This window comes from Heterodontus francisci, chromosome 15 (assembly GCF_036365525.1).
Source record: "Heterodontus francisci isolate sHetFra1 chromosome 15, sHetFra1.hap1, whole genome shotgun sequence".
Lineage (NCBI taxonomy): Eukaryota > Metazoa > Chordata > Chondrichthyes > Heterodontiformes > Heterodontidae > Heterodontus > Heterodontus francisci.
The window spans coordinates 103,503,836-103,522,641 of NC_090385.1; the positions used below are offsets into that span (position 1 = coordinate 103,503,836).

Below are 18,806 nucleotides of genomic sequence, written 5' to 3' on the forward strand. Positions count from 1 at the left end.
TCCCCCCCCTCCTCCTCCCCCCCCCCCTCCTCCTCCCCCCCCCCCCCTCCTCCTCCCCCCCCCCTCCTCCCCCCCCCCCCTCCTCCTCCCCCCCTCCTCCTCCCCCCCCCTCCCCCCCCCTCCTCCCCCCTCCTCCTCCCCCCCCCTCCCCCCCCCTCCTCCCCCCTCCTCCTCCCCCCCCTCCCCCCCCCTCCCCCCCCCTCCTCCTCCCCCCTCCCCCCCCTCCTCCTCCTCCCCTCCTCCTCCCCCCCCTCCTCCTCCCCCCCCCTCCTCCTCCCCCCCCCTCCTCCTCCCCCCCCCTCCTCCTCCCCCCCCCTCCTCCTCCCCCCCCTCCTCCTCCCCCCCCCTCCTCCTCCCCCCCCCCTCCTCCTCCCCCCCCTCCTCCTCCCCCCCCCTCCTCCTCCTCCCCCTCCTCCTCCTCCTCCTCCTCCTCCTCCTCCTCCTCCTCCCCCTCCCCCCTCCTCCCCCCCCCCCTCCTCCTCCTCCCCTCCTCCTCCTCCCCACTCTCTCCTCCTCTCCTCCTCCTCCTCCCCCCCCCCCACTTCTCCTCTTCCTCCTCCTCCTCCCCCCACCCACCCACCCACCCCTCCTCCTCCCCTCCCCCACCCACCCACCCACCCCTTCTCCTCCTCCTCCCCCCCCCCCACCCCTTCTCCTCCTCCTCCCCCCCCCCACCCCTTCTTCTCCTCCTCCTCCCCCCCCCCCACCCCTTCTTCTCCTCCCCCCCCCCCACCCCTTCTTCTCCTCCCCCCCCCCACCCCTTCTTCTCCTCCCCCCCCCCACCCTTCTCTCCTCCTCCCCCCCCCCCACCCCTTCTCCTCCTCCCCCCCCCCCACCCCTTCTCCTCCTCCCCCCCCCCCACCCCTTCTCCTCCTCCCCCCCCCCCACCCCTTCTCCTCCTCCCCCCCCCCACCCCTTCTCCTCCCCCCCCCCCCCACCCCTTCTCCTCCTCCCCCCCCCCCTCCCCCTCCCCCCCCCCACCCCTTCTCCTCCTCCCCCCCCCCACCCCTTCTCCTCCTCCCCCCCCCCACCCCTTCTCCTCCTCCCCCCCCCACCCCTTCTCCTCCTCCTCCCCCCCACCCCTTCTCCTCCTCCTCCCCCCCACCCCTTCTCCTCCTCCTCCCCCCCACCCCTTCTCCTCCTCCTCCCCCCCACCCCTTCTCCTCCTCCTCCCCCCCACCCCTTCTCCTCCTCCTCCTCCCCACCCCTTCTCCTCCTCCTCCTCCCCCACTTCTCCTCCTCCTCCTCCTCCTCCTCCCCCCCCACTTCTCCTCCTCCTCCTCCTCCCCCCCCCACTTCTCCTCCTCCTCCTCCTCCCCCCCCCCACTTCTCCTCCTCCTCCTCCTCCCCCCCCCCACTTCTCCTCCTCCTCCTCCTCCCCCCCCCCACTTCTCCTCCTCCTCCTCCTCCTCCCCCCCCCCACTTCTCCTCCTCCTCCTCCTCCTCCCCCCCCCCACTTCTCCTCCTCCTCCTCCTCCCCCCCCCCCACTTCTCCTCCTCCTCCTCCTCCTCCCCCCCCCCACTTCTCCTCCTCCTCCTCCTCCCCCCCCCACTTCTCCTCCTCCTCCTCCCCCCCACTTCTCCTCCTCCTCCTCCTCATCCTCATCCTCATCCTCCTCACACCTTCTCTCTCTGTCTCTCCACTGCCCCTCGACATTCCAGGTAACATTACATCCAAGTGAGCGTGGAGTTGTGTGTTTGATTGTTTGACTTGCATTATGTGTCTGATTACTTTTTTCATATGTACAGAAGTGAAGATTGGGGGATGTCCAACCTAAACTGGAAACCTTTTGTCTATGGAGGGCTGGCTTCTGTCACTGCGGAGTTTGGTAAGCATGTAGTTTTGCTATTTTGCATTCCCTGCCCGCCTGCTTCCGTGTTTATAGTTGTTAACTGGCCGCTGTGTGTAAGGTCTGAGGAATTGGATATGAGCAGCATCAATGGAACACGACCCTGGTCTTGCCCTCATTGCATACCCACATATACGCTATGCCAACATGAGTCAGTGGATAGTGATGAGCACTGCAAGTCCTAGCTGATATCCCCCGTCCCCTAAACGTACTGAGGTCAGTAACTTAAACATAGGCCAACAGAAGCTAACCGATGATTAATCTTTCTCTTTGCTGATCATCCCTTGGTGTCATCAGTTGCTGGCTGTATTGTTAGACTGTCAAGGACACAGGTCCTGCACCTTCAGCACAGTACTTAATTTTGTTGTATCTAAAAGTGATTCGGCTAGTGGTACATTGCGAACAAGCCACCCATTCTCCTGAGACCACAACTGAAAGCACTAATAACTTTGAATAACATGCTGTATGCTCCATTTCCAGTGACTTTTATACTTTTCTTCAAGATGTTGGCTTTACTGTGTTTCGTAAACAGTGTCCTGTCCAGGTTTATTCTGATAAATTTTAAAACTGCTGTGGTTGAAATAGCAGCACAGATCAGCATCGACATGTCTGTTAACAGCAGGCTTTTTAGTTAGCCATAAGATACCAGTTCATTCACCTTTAATAAAAATGTATCTTGTTTGAGCACAAGAATTTTATGATAGGCCTCCCCCAATCCATTGACCTCACCTACCGACCTCCCCCACACCTCTCATACCTTCCCGTCCACTTATCTTGTTTATACTGTGCTTCCCTGCATTACCCTGCCAACATATACCGCCACTCCATTTACCTTTGGATGGGCAAAGTTCTCCTTATCCATCTCACTGCTGCTTAACTTGTGTATCCTGTGGTATGAATATTTTATTGCAATGAACAGTTTGCTCTAGATTAGTTTTGTTAGTTGTCCTGACTTTGAAACTTCAGCTGATTCTGCTTCAAGTCTCTGCAAAAATGCCTGGCCCAGCTTGTAGGTTGAGATGGAGTGGTCCTATATAACTGTTGTATTACAAGTAGGGTTCCCTGAAAGTGCCGTAAGTCTCAAGTTCTTTCTTGGCAAAATTTGTGTTTAAGTAGTAAAGAGCTGTTTTTTTTCTTCACTCTAGGAACTTTTCCAATAGACCTCACAAAAACGCGTCTGCAAGTCCAGGGTCAGATTATTGACACTCGCTATAAAGAGATTAAGTACAGAGGAATGTTGCATGCCTTACTCAAAATATGTAAAGAGGAAGGATTGAGGGCTCTTTATTCCGGGTAAGTTAAACGTATAGTTCATATTAAATGGGACTCTCAGAATGGGTCAAAGAGAAGACAGAGGGAGATTTCATCAGATTAAAATGGGTTTTATAGAATGGTTACAGCACAGAAGGAAGCCATCCAGCCTGTCAAGTCTGTGACAACTTTCTGCAAGAGGTGATCTAGCAAATGAGGAGCTTCTTCTGTAGTGTGTGGAACCATAGAGCTAGGAACTCGGATGCAAGATAAAAAGTGTTATGCAGTATAACGTACAAGTCTAGTGTATGATGCGTTGAAAAACATGTAAGCAGACGACACCACGTCTACTTCACCATCACCTCACTTGACTCCTCCACTGTTGCTAAATTACTAGACTGCTTGTCTGACATCCAGTACTAAATGAGCTGAAATTTCCTCCAGTTAAATATTGAAAAGACGAAAGTCATTTTACTCGCTCACCACCACAAACTTCATTCCCAAGTGACCAACTCCATCCCGCTCCCTGGAAACTATATGAGGCTGAACCAGACTGTTTGCAACCTCAGTGTCATATTTGACCCCAAGATGAGTTTATGACCATGTATCCATGCCATCAATAAGACCACTTCTTTCCATTTTCTTAATTCCATTTTCGTCCCTGCCTCAGCTCATCTGCTGCTGAAACCTTCATTCATGCTTTTGTTAACTCTAGACTTGACTATTCTATTGCACTCCTGACCAGCCTTCCACTTTCTGCCCATCGTAAACTGAGGTCATCAAAACTCTGCTGCCTGTGTCCTAACTCCGAGTCCAATTCAGCCATCACCTCTGTGCTTGCTGACCTGGTCGAGCAAGCCACAATTTAAAAATTCTCATCCTTGTATTTAAATCCCTCCATGACTTCGTACCTGCCTTTCTCTAGAATCTCCTCGGTCCCACAACCCTCTGATATCTGTACTCATCGAATTCTGGCCTTGTGAGCAGCCTAATTTTAATCACTTCACAATTGATTGCTGTGCCTTCAGTTGCGTGGGCCCTAAACTCTGGAATTCCCTCCCTAAACCTTTCTGCTTCTCTCTTTCTCTTTCCTGCTTAAAACATACATCTTTAACCAAATAAAAGCAAGAAACGCTGGAAGTCTGGCAGCATCTGTGGAGAGCGAAGCAGAGTTAACGTTTCAGGTCTGTGACCCTTCATCAGAACTGACAAATATTAGAAATGTAAAAGGTTTTAAGCAAGCAAAGCAGGGGTGGGGCAAGAGATGACAAAATAGAAGGTGTTGATAGGACAAGGGGGGGTGGGGAAGGGGGTGTTGAAATGGCCAGCAACCGGAAGCTTAGGGTCATGCTTACGGACTGAGCGGAGGTATTCCTCAAAGCGGTCACCCAATCTGCGTTTGGTCTCCCCAATGTGGAGGCGCCCTGCCTCCTGTAAGGAATCCATTCCAATTTTCCCAGTTTCTCCGTCTCCGACGCATCTGCTCTGATCATGCAACCTTCCACGACAGTGCTTCTGACATGTCTTCCTTTTTCCTCAACCGAGGATTCTCCACCCGCCCCCCGCCCCCCCACCCCGCCCCCACACTGTGGTAGACACGGCCCTCAACCGTGTCCATCCCATTTCCCTCACTTCTACCCTCACCTCTTCCCCCTCCCTCCCAGAACCGCGACAGGGTTTCCCTTGTCCTCACTTTCCACCTCACCAGTCTCCACATCCAAAGGATCATCCATCGCCATTTCCGCCACATCCAGCGTGATGCCACTGCCAAACGCATCTTCCCCTCCCTACCCCTGTCAGCATTCCGAAGGGATCATCAGCTGCGCGACACCCTCGCCCACTCCTCCATTGCCCCCACCACCTCATCCCTTTCCCATGGCACCTTCCCCTGCAATCTCAGGAGGTGTAATACCTGCCCAATTACCTCCTCTCTCCTGACTATCCCAGGCCCCAAACACTCCTTTCAGGTGAAGCAGCGATTTACTTGTATTTCTTTCAATGTAGTATACTGTATTCACTGCTCACAATGTGGTCTCCTCCACACTGGGGAGACCAAACACAGATTGGGTGACTGCTTTGTGGAACGCTTCTGCTCAGTCCACATGCAGGACTCCGAGATTCCGGTTTCTGGCCATTTCAACACGCTCCCCTGCTCTCGTGCTCACATCTCTGTCCTGGGATTGCTGCAGTGTTCCAGTGAACATCAATGCAAACTCAAGGAACAGCATCTCATTTACCGATTAGGCACGCCACAGCCTGCCGGGCTGAACATTCAGTTATTCTGTGTGACCTTGTCCTATCAACATCATCTCCTTTGTTATCTCTTGCCCCACCCTTGCTTTACCTACTTAAAACCTTTTACATTTCTAATATTTGTCAGTTCTGATGAAGGGTCACTGACCTGAAACGTTAACTCTGCTGCTCTCTCCACAGATGCTGCCAGACCTGCTGAGTATTTCCAGCATTTCTTGTTTTTATTTCAGATTTCCAGCATTTGCAGTATTTTGCTTTTATCTCTTTGACCAAATGTTTGACCATCTGCCCTAATATCACTTTATTTGGCTTGGTGTCAAATTTTACTCTATAATGCTCCTGTGAAGCACCTTTTATTACATTAAAGGCACTATATAATACAAGTTGTTATACCATGTAACACAGTGACCCCATCATAGGAATATATTAACAGAAGGAGGCCATGTAGCTCCTCGTGCCCGTTCTGCCATTGTGAGATCATAGCTGGTCTGCGACCAATCTCCACATACACGCCTTTGCCGCACATCCCTTAATATCTTTGGCTAACAATCTATCAAGCTCAGATTAAAAATTAACAATTGATTTAGCAACAATTGTCATTTGCGGAAGGGAATTCTATATTTCTGCCACCTTTTGTATGAGTAAATGTTTCCTATTTTCATTCCTGAAAGTACTGACTCTAACTTCTTGACTCTGCCTACTAGACCTAGACTCCCCAACTAGCAGAAATAGTTTCTCCCAATCTATCCTATCTGTTCCTCTTGAAAACTTTGATCAAATCAACCCTTAAACTTCTAAATTCCAGGCAATGCAACCCCAATTTGTTTATTCTGTCCTCATTGCTTGATTCTTGGAGTCCAGTTATCATTCTAGTAAACCTAAGCTGCATTCTCAATGCCGAAAATGATGTGTATAATGCCCCCCCACTCCCAGTCTCCTTGGGCCTCCACTGTTTCTACTTTTCACCATTTACGAAGTACTCTGTTCTATCCCTTTTTAGGTCCAAAGTGAATGACCTCAGGCCTACATTGAAATCCATTTGTTGCAGCTTTGCCCATTTCCTTAATCTATCATAGAGTCATTTACAGTAGAGAAGGAGGCCGTTCAGCCCATTGAGTCCGTGCAGTCAAATGAGCTCCCTTCCTCGATGTGCTAGTTGAGAAATCAGCTAATGGGTTGTGTACTACTGTGCACCACAAGCCTACCTTCACTGGTCAGTATACACATTGGAAATCCTACAGCTCCATGCCTTATTGGCAATCTTGTAAATAGGGTCCAAGCCTTTTGCTCACATGCAAGCTTGATGTCGAAATAGGGCTCATTAAATCTGTCCTGCGGGATAATGACTACCCAGATCAGATCATTGCTCGTGTATCGTGCATACTTACAAATGAGCCTAAGGCTGCCACGTTTGGACCTGAAAAGTGCCCAGTCTACCTCAAATTACCCTGGAAGGGTAAGGTATGTATCTCAAACATTTGAGCAACAGGTGAAACTACTGCTATGCAGTAGCAACATGAGTGGTATTTTCCACCAACAGGATGCTGCCATCAAGCCAAAAAGGCATTCTGCCTACCACACAAAAATGAGTATTGTGGTATAGAAATTCCATGGCTAGTTTGATGCCGGGTGCATAGGCCAAATGTCCCAACGACGTATATTCATGCACAAGGACCTGTCCTCTGCAGGCAGAAGGAACATGTCCAGACGTGGTACCTTTATTGAATTAAACAAAAGTATGGGGACAGTTATTCCTTAGGTTGGCAAGTCGAGAATGCACCCCCATCAGCACCCTTTTCTCATGCAGTATTGTTATTCTCCTTTGAGCTTTGGCATTCTTGCATCTGTCCTGATGAGTGCAAGATGAAAAGCTTCAACGGACTTTTTTTTTTCAGCAATACTCGTGTTCTATACTACCAAACAACTATTTATGCTGTCTTTTACCTCTTTAGTTGTCCATGGCTATTTTTTGGCAAGTAGAGCTATTGCCCTTTAGCGTTATAAACTGGTTCTGTATCGCATTCTTTTTTGAACATCTCCCATTCATCTTCTGTCATTTTACCCATTAACAGGTTTGCCCAGTTTACTGTGGACAGTCTCTGTCTGATCGCATTGAAGTCAGCCTTACTGAAATCTAGAATCTTAGCTATTTCATATTTCTCCCTTTCAAATACTATGTTGAACACAATCATTTTATGATCACTTTTAGATAAATGTTCACTCAGTGTTGGGCTTTTAATGAAATATGGCTCATTGCTCATTAATAAATTAATATCGTGTGCCTCCTTGTTGGCTCTAGGACATATTGTTGCATAAAATTATCTCAGACGCACTCAAAATTCACTATCTTTCTGACACTTGCTAATCTGCTTATCCCAATCTATATAAAAGTTAAAATATTCCCAAACAACTCTGCCTTTACTACATAATTGTTTAATCTCAGTATTTCTACAAGCTACCACTTCACAGCTTCCTACCAGGGGCTTATACTCAACTCCCGCTAGATTCGTAAACCCTTTTCTATTTATTTCTTCTACCCTTAAGGTTTCCATTCCTGCTTTGACTCTCGTTATATCCTCTCATCATTGAAGCGATTTCATCCTTAATCATTCAGTCGACTCCTCTCCTTGACCATTTTCCCGATCTTTCCTGTAGAGCTTTTAACCTTATTTACTTCCCAGACCTGACTTTCTTGCAACCATATCTCTGTATTGACTACTATGTTTTACCCTCCAAGTTGAATCTATGACTACAATTCATTTAATTTGTTGGTTATACTCTGTGCCTTTAGATAATGAATACTTATTTGGGCCACATACCCTAAATTATCATTCTGCTCCAATGTTTTACTTTGCACGTTTCCTATTTCTTCTGGTTTAACTAATTTTTATTTTCCCTTAACCTGCAGTCCCTAAAGCACAATTTTTGGCTGGTGCTTTACTCTCTTCCCTTTTATTTATTTTTGAACTATTACCTACAGTAACTTTTCCAGCTGAGCCCTGCCTGCCACTTACTAGTTTAAAGTCCTAGTGACTGTCTGTCTTATTTATCCCATCTGCTAGAGCCCTGGTCCCAGCTCGGTTTTAGGTGGAGCCCGTCCAATTGGACAGTTCTTTCCCATCCCAATACTGGTGACCGTGTCCCATGTAATGGGACTCCTCTTTCCCGTGCCACTCCTTCAACTACGTGTTCACCTCCCTAATCATCTTAACCCAATGCCAATTTGTATGTGACTCAGGTGATAACACAAGAAATAGGAGCAGGAGTAGACAATATGGCCCATCGAGCCTGCTCCGCCATTCAAAGAACAGTCCAGCACAGGAACAGGCCGTTCGGCCCTCCAAGCCTGCGCCGATCTTGACGCCCGTCTAAACTAAAACCTTCTGCACTTCCGGGGACCGTATCCCTCTATTCCCATCCTATTCATGGATTTGTCAAGATGCCTCTTAAACGTCGCTATCGTACCTGCTTCCACTACCTCCCTTGGCAGCAAGTTCCAGGCACTCACCACCCTCTTGTGTAAAGAACTTGCCTCGCACATCCCCTCTAAACTTTTGCCCCTCGCATCTTAAACCTATGTCCCCTAGTAACTGACTCTTCCACCCTGGGAAAAAGCTTCTGACTATCCACTCTGTCCATGCCACTCATAACTTTGTAAACCTCTATCATGTTGCCCCTCCACCTCCGTCGTTCCAGTGAAAACAATCCGAGTTTATCCAACCTCTCCTCATAGCTAATGCCCTCCAGACCAGGCAACATCCTGGTAAACCTCTTCTGTACCCCTTCCAAAGCCTCCACTTTCCTGTCCGTTCGCCGTATCCCTTGATTCCCGGAGAGACCAAAAATTTGTCTATCCCAGCCTTAAATGTATTTACGCTGGAGCATCCATAAACCTCTGGGGTAGAGAATTCCAAAAGATTCACAACCCTTTTGAGTGAAGTAATTTTTCCTCATCTTAGTCCTAAATCATCGGCCCATTATCCTGATACTATGCCTCTGATTTAGATTCCTCCACCAGTAGAAACAATCCCTGTGACTACCCTATCCAGCCCCTTCAGAATCTTGTATGCTTCAATGAGATTGCCGCTCATTTTTCTAAACTCTAGAGAATATAGGCCCAGTTTACTCAGCTTCTCACCATAGGACAACCTGCTCATCCCAGGGACGAATTTAGTGAACCTTTGCTGCACTGCCTCCAATGCTTTCTTAAATGGTGGAGACCAAAATTGCACACTACTCCAGATGTGGTATCACCAAAACCTTGTACAATCCCCTTGCTATTTGCGTTCCTAATTGCTTGCTGTACCTGCATGCTAACTTTCTGCGTTCCTTATACAAGCACACCGAAGTCTCTTTGAACATCAGCATTTACAAGTTTCACACCTTTTTTAAAGTGTTCTGCTTTTCTATTCTTACAAGCTAACTTCACAGTTCCCAACATTATGCTCCATTTGCTATCTTGTTGCTCACTCACTGAACCTGTCTGTATTTCTTTGCAACCTATCTCCTCCCCACAGCTTACCTTTCCACCAACATATTGCTCCAAGAAACTGTCCCGAAACCCTTCTACAAATTCACCTTCTACACCACTCTTGCCAATTTCATTGTCCCAGCCTATATGAAGATTAAATTCCTCCAAAATTATTACATTGCCTTTCTTACAAGCTCCAATAATTTCTTGTTGAATGCTCTGTCCCACGGTATAACTAGTGTTAGGGGCCTATAAACTGCTCTCACCAGTGTTTTCTGAATCTTGCTATTAATTTCCACCCATACTGATTCTACCTCATGATCTTCTGAAGCTCGATCCTTTTTCACTAATGCCTTTATATCATCCTTTACTATCAAGGCCACTCCTCCTTTGCCATTCTGTCTCTCTTTCTGAAACATTGTGTTCCCTGGAATATTTATTTCCCAACCGGGCGGCACAGTGGTTAGCACCGCAGCCTCACCGCTCCAGCGACCCGGGTTCAATTCTGGCTACTACCTGTGTGGAGTTTGCAAGTTCTCCTTGTGTCTGCGTGGGTTTTCGCCGGGTACTCAGGTTTCCTCCCACCACTAAAGACTTGCAGGTTGATAGGTAAATTGGCCATTATAAATTGCCCCTTGTATAGGTAGGTGGTAGGGGAATATAGGGACAGGTGGGGATGTGGTAGGAATATGGGATTAGTGTAGGATTAGTATAAATGGGTGGTTGATGGTTGGCACAGACTCGGTGGGCTGAAGGGCCTGTTTCAGTGCTGTATCTCTAAATAAATAAAATAAATAAATAAATAAAAACCTTGATCACCTTGTAACCATGTCTCTGTAATGGCGATGAGATCTAAATCATTTATCTCTATTTGTGCCACTAGTTCATCCTATTGTAGTTGCTTCGCATATTCAGATAAAGAACCTTTAATTTTGTTTTTTATTTCTGTTCACTACCATGATCTTATTTGCTGATGTCCAATTTTTGTGAAACTTTGACCCATTCTGCTCATCTTTACCCACAATGCTATACTGTTCCGATTCCTCAACTTTTCCCTTTTGGATTTCTAAATTTCCAGAGATTTATAACCCTTGAGGACCTGTCTTATTTAACTCCAAATTCCTGGTACTTTCTAAACCGGACCTCTTGCCTACTCTTTCCTCTGTTATTGGTACCAACATTGACCACAACATCTGGATCCTTCCCCATCCCTCTCCAATATCCTTTTCAAGTCCATTTGACATACCAGGTAGGCATCAAACCAAATGGGACTCTTGCTCCTGTTTACAAAGGATGCTATCTGACTCCCTAATTATTGATTTCCCTACAACTATGACATTAGGCATCCTCCCCCGCCCCGCCCCACAACCAAGATGTCATCGTCTGCATGCTGGCTGTCCATCCGACAGTCTTTATCCACATCCTCGCAGGTGGCAAGTACATTTTACCTGTTGGATAAGATCAGTTTCTGTGGTTCCTCGTTCTCTATCTCACCTGGATTCCCCATAGTCTATACACTATCTGTCAGACCAACTCCATCCATTCTGTGCCTGCATCTCTTATTGAGGTGTGACTGAAGTCTGGAGCAAACTGTCCAAAAACTGCTTCCACTCCCTTGTGTTAATGTCTAGAACCGATACTCCAGCTCAAGACCCTGAGCTGGAGAGTTTTGAGATGGAGACATTATTGTGGATGTGTTCGCCCAGGACAGTCTCGCTGTCCCTTAACACCCACATACCGCAGCCCACACACAACCTGCTTTACCATATCTTAGTCCAGATTATTTATATCCAGTGTTTAGTTTGTAAGGTTTTTTTCTCTTTCCACACACTGATTTGCAATAAAACATGGACAAAAGAGCTGAACTCAAGGTTAGGTGAGAGTGACTTGCCCTTGACATTAAGGCAGCATTTGACCATGGCATCAAGGAGCTCCAGCAAAACTGGAGTCAGGGGGAAAACTCTCTGCTGGTTGGAATTGTAGCTAGCGCAAAGTAAGATGGTTGTGGTTGTTGGAGGTCAATCATCTCAGCTCCAGGACACTACTGCAGGAGTTCTTCAGGGTAGTGCCCTAGGCCCAACCATTTTCAGCTGTTTCATCAATGACCTTCAATCATAAGGTCAGAATTGGGGATGTTTGCTGATGACTGCACAATGCTCACCACCGGTGACTCCTCAGATACTGAAGCAGTCCATGAAATGCAGCAAGCCCTGGACAATATCCAGGCTTGGGCTGATAAGTGGCAAGTAACATTCGTGCCACACAAGTGCCAGGCAATGACCATCTCCAACAAGAGAGAATCTAACCATCTCACCTTGCCATTCAACGGCATTACGATAGTTGAATCCCCCACTATCAACATCCTAGGGGCTACCATTGACCAGAAACTGAACTGGAGTAGCAATATAAATACTGTGGCTATAAGAGCAGGTCAGAAGCTAGGAATTCTGGGGCAAGTAACTTACCTCCTGACTCCCCAAAACCTGTCCACCATCTACAAAGCACAATTCAAGCGTGTGATGGAACACTCTCCACTTGCCTGGATGGGTGCAGCTCCAACAACACTCGTAGCTCGACACCATCCAGGACTAAACAACCCACGTAATTGGCACCCCTGTCCATAAATATTCACTCCCTCCACCGCAGTGGCAGCAGTGTGTACCATCTACAAGATGCACTGCAGCAACGCACCAAGGCTACTCAGGCAGCACCTTCCAAACCCATGACCTTCACCACCTAGAAGGATTAGGGCAGCAAATGCATGGGAAAACCATTCCCTGAAAGCTACCCTCTAAGTCACACACCATCCTGACTTGGAACTATATTGCCGTTCCTTCACTGTCACTGGGTCAAAATCCTGGAACTCTCTTCCTAACAGTACTGTGGGCGTACCTACCCGACATGGACTGCAGTGGTTCAAGAAGGCAGCTCACCACCACCTCATGGGCAATTAGGGATGGGCAATAAATGCTAGCTTGGCCAGTGACTCCCACATCCCATGAAATGAATAAAAAAATGTTTAAGTACTTAATGCTTCAAGCTTCTACTGCAGGTACTGGAGATTTAAAAAGAAAAGCAGCACCTCCTTCCTGCTCTTCACCAAATTCCTGGCTTTAGCACTCTGTTCTGCGGTCACTCTGCTACCCACTCGTGGCATATTGACTATTGTGTGCAGTTTTGGGCACTGTACCTCAGGAAGGATATATTGGCTTTGGAGAGGGTACGGCATAGATTCACAGTGATTCCAGAGTTCATAGGGTTAAATAGTGAGGACAAATTGCATAAATTTATTTTGTATTCCCTTGAATTTAGGAGATTATGGAGTGATCTAATTGAATTGTTTAAAATGATAAAAGAATTCAATAGGATAGATATAGAGAAGCTATTTCTTCTGGTGGGAGAGTTCAGAACAAGGGGATATAACCTTAACCTAGGCCATTCAGGTGTGAAATCAAGCAGTTCTTCAGACAAAGTGAAGGGGAAATCTAACAAAAAAGCTGTTGAGGCTGGCTTTTTCAAAATGGAGATCGACTGATTTTTGTTGGACAAGAGTACCAAGGGAAATGGAACAAAGGTGGGGAAATTAAGTTGGAGTTATAGATCAGTCATGCTATATTTGAATGGCAGATCAAACTTGAGCTGAATTGCCTACTGCTCCAATGTTTATATATTCCCTCGGAGCCATTGCCTACCCCTCCCTCCCTCCCTCCTTCCCACTTCTGCAATGCGCAGTTTCTCACCCTCAGTAGTTTCAGCCTCCATCTCAACTCATGCTATCTCTTCCCTGAGTTCACTGAACTCTTGTCCTCCCTAAACCTCTCCCTCCATATAAATGTTCCTCCCCTGATGACCACTCCCTTAACCTAGCCATCTCACCTGGCCCCACTTCTTCCATGGTCTCATCTGATCACTACTTCTATCTCTCTACACCCATGTTACCCTTCCTCCCAACCCCATTTCATCCCTGGAAAAAAATTCTCCCTAAGGCATTTCTGCATTTTCAAATTCCCATCTTTTGGTCCAGCCTTTGGTCTTCCAGTCACCATGACATTCTAGCAGATGCAAATCTGCTCAATCACACCCTAACTTCCACCTTTGATGCCCTTGTCCCCATGAAAATCATTACACTCGTTCTCACCCTGGTTGTTCCTCTGGTAGGCCCTAATCTCCTACTTCCCTTGAGTCCAAGGGATGCAGATCTGAATGTATGTGGCAGACAACTGGTTAAACCATCCATTGCCAGATCTGATTGGACCTGCTCTACTTAGCCAAAATTGTTCACGATTACCAGGATCATCCTGGAATGCAGAGATATTCCCCAGCTTCTCCTCAGGACAGACTGTCTTCTGAAACCCCTCTGTCCCACTTCATGTGCTCTCATTACCAACAAGTGCAAGGAGCTCATGGACTTTGTGACTAGATTAAAACTATCTGACGCACCAGTCGGTGGCACTCGCACCTCTGAGTCAGAAGGTTGTGGGTTCCAGTCCGACTGCAAGACTTGGAGTCACGCAGTCATTATGGCACCAAAGGAGGCCCATACGGCCCATCGAGTTAGGCCAACTGCACAAAAATACAGACTGACACAGGTATTACACTGTCGGAGGTACCATCTTTCAGATGAAACATTAAACCGAGGCCCCGTCTCCCCCCTCTGGTGGATGTAGAAAATTCCAAGGCACTTTTTCAAAGCAGAGCAAGAGTTATCCCTGGTTGTCCAGCCAATATTCATCCCTCAATCTACATCACCAAAAAAACATTATCTGGCCATTTTCACCTTGCTTTTTGTAGGAGCTTGCTGTATGCGTATTGGCCGTTAACTGTCGCATTTCCTCTGTAACAACAGTGACAACACTTCAAAAAGTACTTAATTGGTTGTAAAGCACTTTGGGAGTTTTGCTGGTTGTGAAAGGCGCTATATAAATTCAAGTCGTCTTTTTCTGACCAGCTATTACCATGTTCCCCCTGCCCTTGTCCCAAACTCGCATCGTTTTCTTTCCTATCTCCTTAGATCCTTTCCAAGCTGATCTTGTCAATGAAACCCTCTTCCTGCTTCCTTAATCCTTTCCCACTAAACTGCTGACCACCCAGCTTCCTGTCCTGGCTGCCATCCTAGCTGACATTGGAAATGGTTCCCTCTGGGGTGCTGTCCCCTCCCTTTCAAAACTGTGTCCATCACCCCTCTTCAAAAATTCCACCTTTGACTCCTTTGCCTTTGCAAACTGCTGCCCCATCTTCAATCTTTCCTTTATGGTCAAGTTTAGGCAAACCTCCTAAAATCTCCTGCTTCTGCTCAATGTCTGCTCATGTCCCTGTGAAGAGCGGAGGCTGCTTTCTACATTAAATGTGCAAGTTGTTTATTTGTTTGAAATCGACAGGCTGCGCATGAGATTAAAAACTTCCAAAAGCTTATCGAGCACCAGTAAAAATATATTACTATTGAGTAAAAATGGACTGCCTTAATGTTATCCCACACATGGCAGCAACGTCTACTGTTAGAAAACAGCAAACTGCCAAAGTTTCTGTTCCTTCTATCTAAAATTCCTTTAGCAGCAGGGTGCTTAATGTATGGAACAATCTGCGCAGATGGATAATAGAGAACTTTGCATGTTGAAAGGAAATGGAGAGGTTCCTGCATCTGACTGGATTCTTCGTTATTTATGTTTTGATAATATGGAGATATGACATGAATGAAGAAACAGGCTAAAGACTGGAATTATAAACAAAGAACCCTCTTACCTTGTGATGGAGAGAAGGTCATTGTTGTAGTAGCTGAAGATAGTTGGACAGAGGAAGTCCTGCAGTGAAAGAAATAGGTGTAGAAATGGCCTGGAGTGCTGAACATTCGGGCTGGGGCATAGTGACTGTTTGTTTGGTTTTGGTATATAGGCTAATCTGTAATAATGCCTTTATTTCCTCATACAGCATTAGCCCAGCTCTGTTGCGGCAGGCATCCTATGGCACCATCAAGATTGGAACATATCAAAGTTTGAAACGCTTGTTCGTAAGCTGCCCAGAAGGTTAGTTTCACTTCAGGTGAATTCTTGTTTACATTGGAACTCCGCAACATCATGCCTTCCACATGTGCCCGGTCAGCTTGAGTGATTTGAAGTTTTTATGTGATTCTCTTAGAATATGCTTCTCCACTCTCTGCCATGTGCTCAACAAAAAACAACTTTTAGCAGAAGAGCAAGTCATTTGGCCCTTTCAGCTGCTGCTAATTTTAGGCACATCCCCTCTTATTGTCCAGTTATCCACGAGCGGTGCCACAAGAAGCAATTTGAAACTAAACTCAATTTATTCTGATCCAGATGCACAAATGTTATCAACAAGTCTGGCAGCATCTATGGAGAGAGAAACCGTTAACGTCTCAAGTTGATGACCTTTCATCAGGATTTCAATTTTCCCTCCTCCGCATCAAGGCCATCCATGCTCCCCTACAACAATTTATATGGTGCCTTTAATATAATAAAGAATCCAAAGGCAATTCACACGAGTGTTAATCAAACACAATTGGACAACTGAACTAAGCAAGAAGATATTAGGACAAGTGACCAAAAGCTTTGTCAAAGAGATAGGTTTAAAGCAGCATCTTAAAGGAGGAGGAAGAGGTTGAGAGGCAGAAATGTTTATAGAAACATAGAAAATAGGAGCAGGAATAGGCCAGTCGGCCCTTCAAGCCTGATCCGCCATTCGTTATGATGGCTGATCATCCAACTCAGTAATCTGTTCCCGCTTTCCCCCCCATATCCTTTGATCCCTTTCGCCCCAAGAGCTATATCTAATTCCTTCTTGAAAACATACAATGTTTTGGCCTCAACTGCTTTCTGTGGTAGCGAATCCCACAGGCTTGCCACTCACTGTGTGAAGAAATTGCTCCTCATCTCAGTCTTGAAAGGTTTACCCCGTATCCTTGGACTATGACCCCTGGTTCTGGACTCCCCCACCGCTGCCAACATCCTTCCTGCATCTACCCAGTCAAGTCCTGTTGGAATTTTATAGGTTTCTATGAGATCCCCCTCATTCTTCTGAACTCCAGCGAATATAATCCTAACCGACTCAATCTCTCCTCATAAGTCAGTCCTGCGATCCCAGGAATCAGTCTGGTAAACCTTCGCTGCACTCCCTCTATAGCAAGAACATCCTTCCTCAGATAAGGAGACCAAAATTGCACACCATATTCCAGGTGTGGCCTCACCAAGGCCCTGTATAATTGCAGCAAGACATCCCTGCCCCTGTACTTGAATCCTCTTGCTACGAAGTGGTGGTGGTGGTGATAGGAGATTTTAATTTTCCCAACATTGACTGGGATTCACTTAATGTTAGAGGTCTAGATGGAGCAGAATTTGTAAGGAGCATCCAGGAGGGTTTTCTTGAGCAGTATGTAAATAGTCCAACTCGGGAAGGGGCCATACTGGACCTGGTGTTGGGAAATGAGCCGGGCCAGGTGGTTGACGTTTCAGTAGGGGACTACTTTGGGAATAGTGATCACAATTCCGTAAGTTTTAGAATACTCATGGACAAAGACGAGAGTGGTCCTAAAGGAAGAGTGCTAAATTGGGGGAAGGCCAACTATACCAAAATTCGGCAGGAGCTGGGGAATGTAGATTGGGAGCAGCTGTTTGAAGGTAAATCCACATGTGATATGTGGGAGGCTTTTAAAGAGAGGTTGATTAGCGTGCAGGAGAGGCATGTTCCTATGAAAATGAGGGGTAGAAATGGCAAGATTAGGGAACCATGGATGACAGGTGAAATTGTGAGACTAGCTAAGAGGAAAAAGGAAGCACACATAAGGTCTAGGCGGCTGAAGAAAGACGAAGCTTTGAAAGAATATCGGGATTGTTGGCGCAATCTGAAACGAGGAATTAAGAGGGCTAAAAGGGGTCATGGACTATCTTTAGCAAACAGGGTTAAGGAAAATCCCAAAGCCTTTTATTCATACATAAGGAGCAAGAGGGGAACTAGAGAAAGGATTGGCCCACTCAAGGACAAAGGAGGAAAGTTATGCGTGGAGTCAGAAAATGGGTGAGATTCTAAACGAGTACTTTGCATCGGTATTCACCGAGGAGAGGGACATGACGGATGTTGAGGTTAGGGACAGATGTTTGATTGCTCTAGGTCAAGTCGGCATAAGGAGGGAGGAAGTGTTGGGTATTCCAAAAGGCATTAAGGTGGACAAGTCCCCAGGTCCGGATGGGATCTATCCCAGGTTACTGTGGGAAGCGAGAGAGGAAATAGTTGGGGCCTTAACAGATATCTTTGCAACATCCTTAAACACGGGTGAGGTCCCGGAGGACTGGAGAATTGCTAATGTTGTCCCCTTGCTTAAGGGTAGCAGGGAAAATCCAGGTAATTATAGACCGGTGAGCCTGACGTCAGTGGTAGGGAAGCTGCTGGAGAAGATACTGAGGGATAGGATCTATTCCCATCTGGAAGAAAATGGGCTTATCAGTGATAGGCAACATGGTTTTGTGCAGGGAAGGTCATGTCTTACCAACTTAATAGAATTCTTTGAGGAAGTGACAAAGTTGATTGATGAGGGAAGGGCTGTAGATGTCGTATACATGGACTTCAGTAAGGCGTTTGATAAGGTTCCCCATGGTAGGCTGATGGAGAAAGTGAAGGCGCATTGGGTCCAAGGTGTACTAGCTAGATGGATAAAGAACTGGCTGGGCAACAGGCGACAGAGAGTAGCAGTGGAAGGGAGTTTCTCAAAATGGAGACGTGTGACCAGTGGTGTTCCACAGGGATCCGTGCTGGGACCACTGTTGTTTGTGATATACATAAATGATTTGGAGGAAAGTATAGGTGGTCTGATTAGCAAGTTTGCAGACGACACTAAGATTGGTGGAGTAGCAGATAGTGAAGGGGACTGTCAGAATACAGCAGAATATAGATAGACTGGAGAGTTGGGCAGAGAAATGGCAGATGGAGTTCAATCAGGGCAAATGCGAGGTGATGCATTTTAAAAGATCCAATTC

General features: G+C 46.9%; 1 protein-coding gene across 1 annotated transcript in view; it reads left to right on the plus strand.

Moving 5' to 3' along the window:
* The window catches only part of LOC137377822 (kidney mitochondrial carrier protein 1-like), a 211,028-nt gene that overhangs the window by 7,394 nt on the left and 184,828 nt on the right, over positions 1-18,806 (plus strand). The window contains exons 2-4 of the mRNA XM_068047902.1: positions 1,750-1,829; positions 2,996-3,143; positions 15,751-15,845. Coding sequence (XP_067904003.1) covers positions 1,766-1,829; positions 2,996-3,143; positions 15,751-15,845 — 307 coding nt within the window. The 5' untranslated portion in view covers positions 1,750-1,765. The remainder of the gene's footprint in view (positions 1-1,749; positions 1,830-2,995; positions 3,144-15,750; positions 15,846-18,806) is intronic.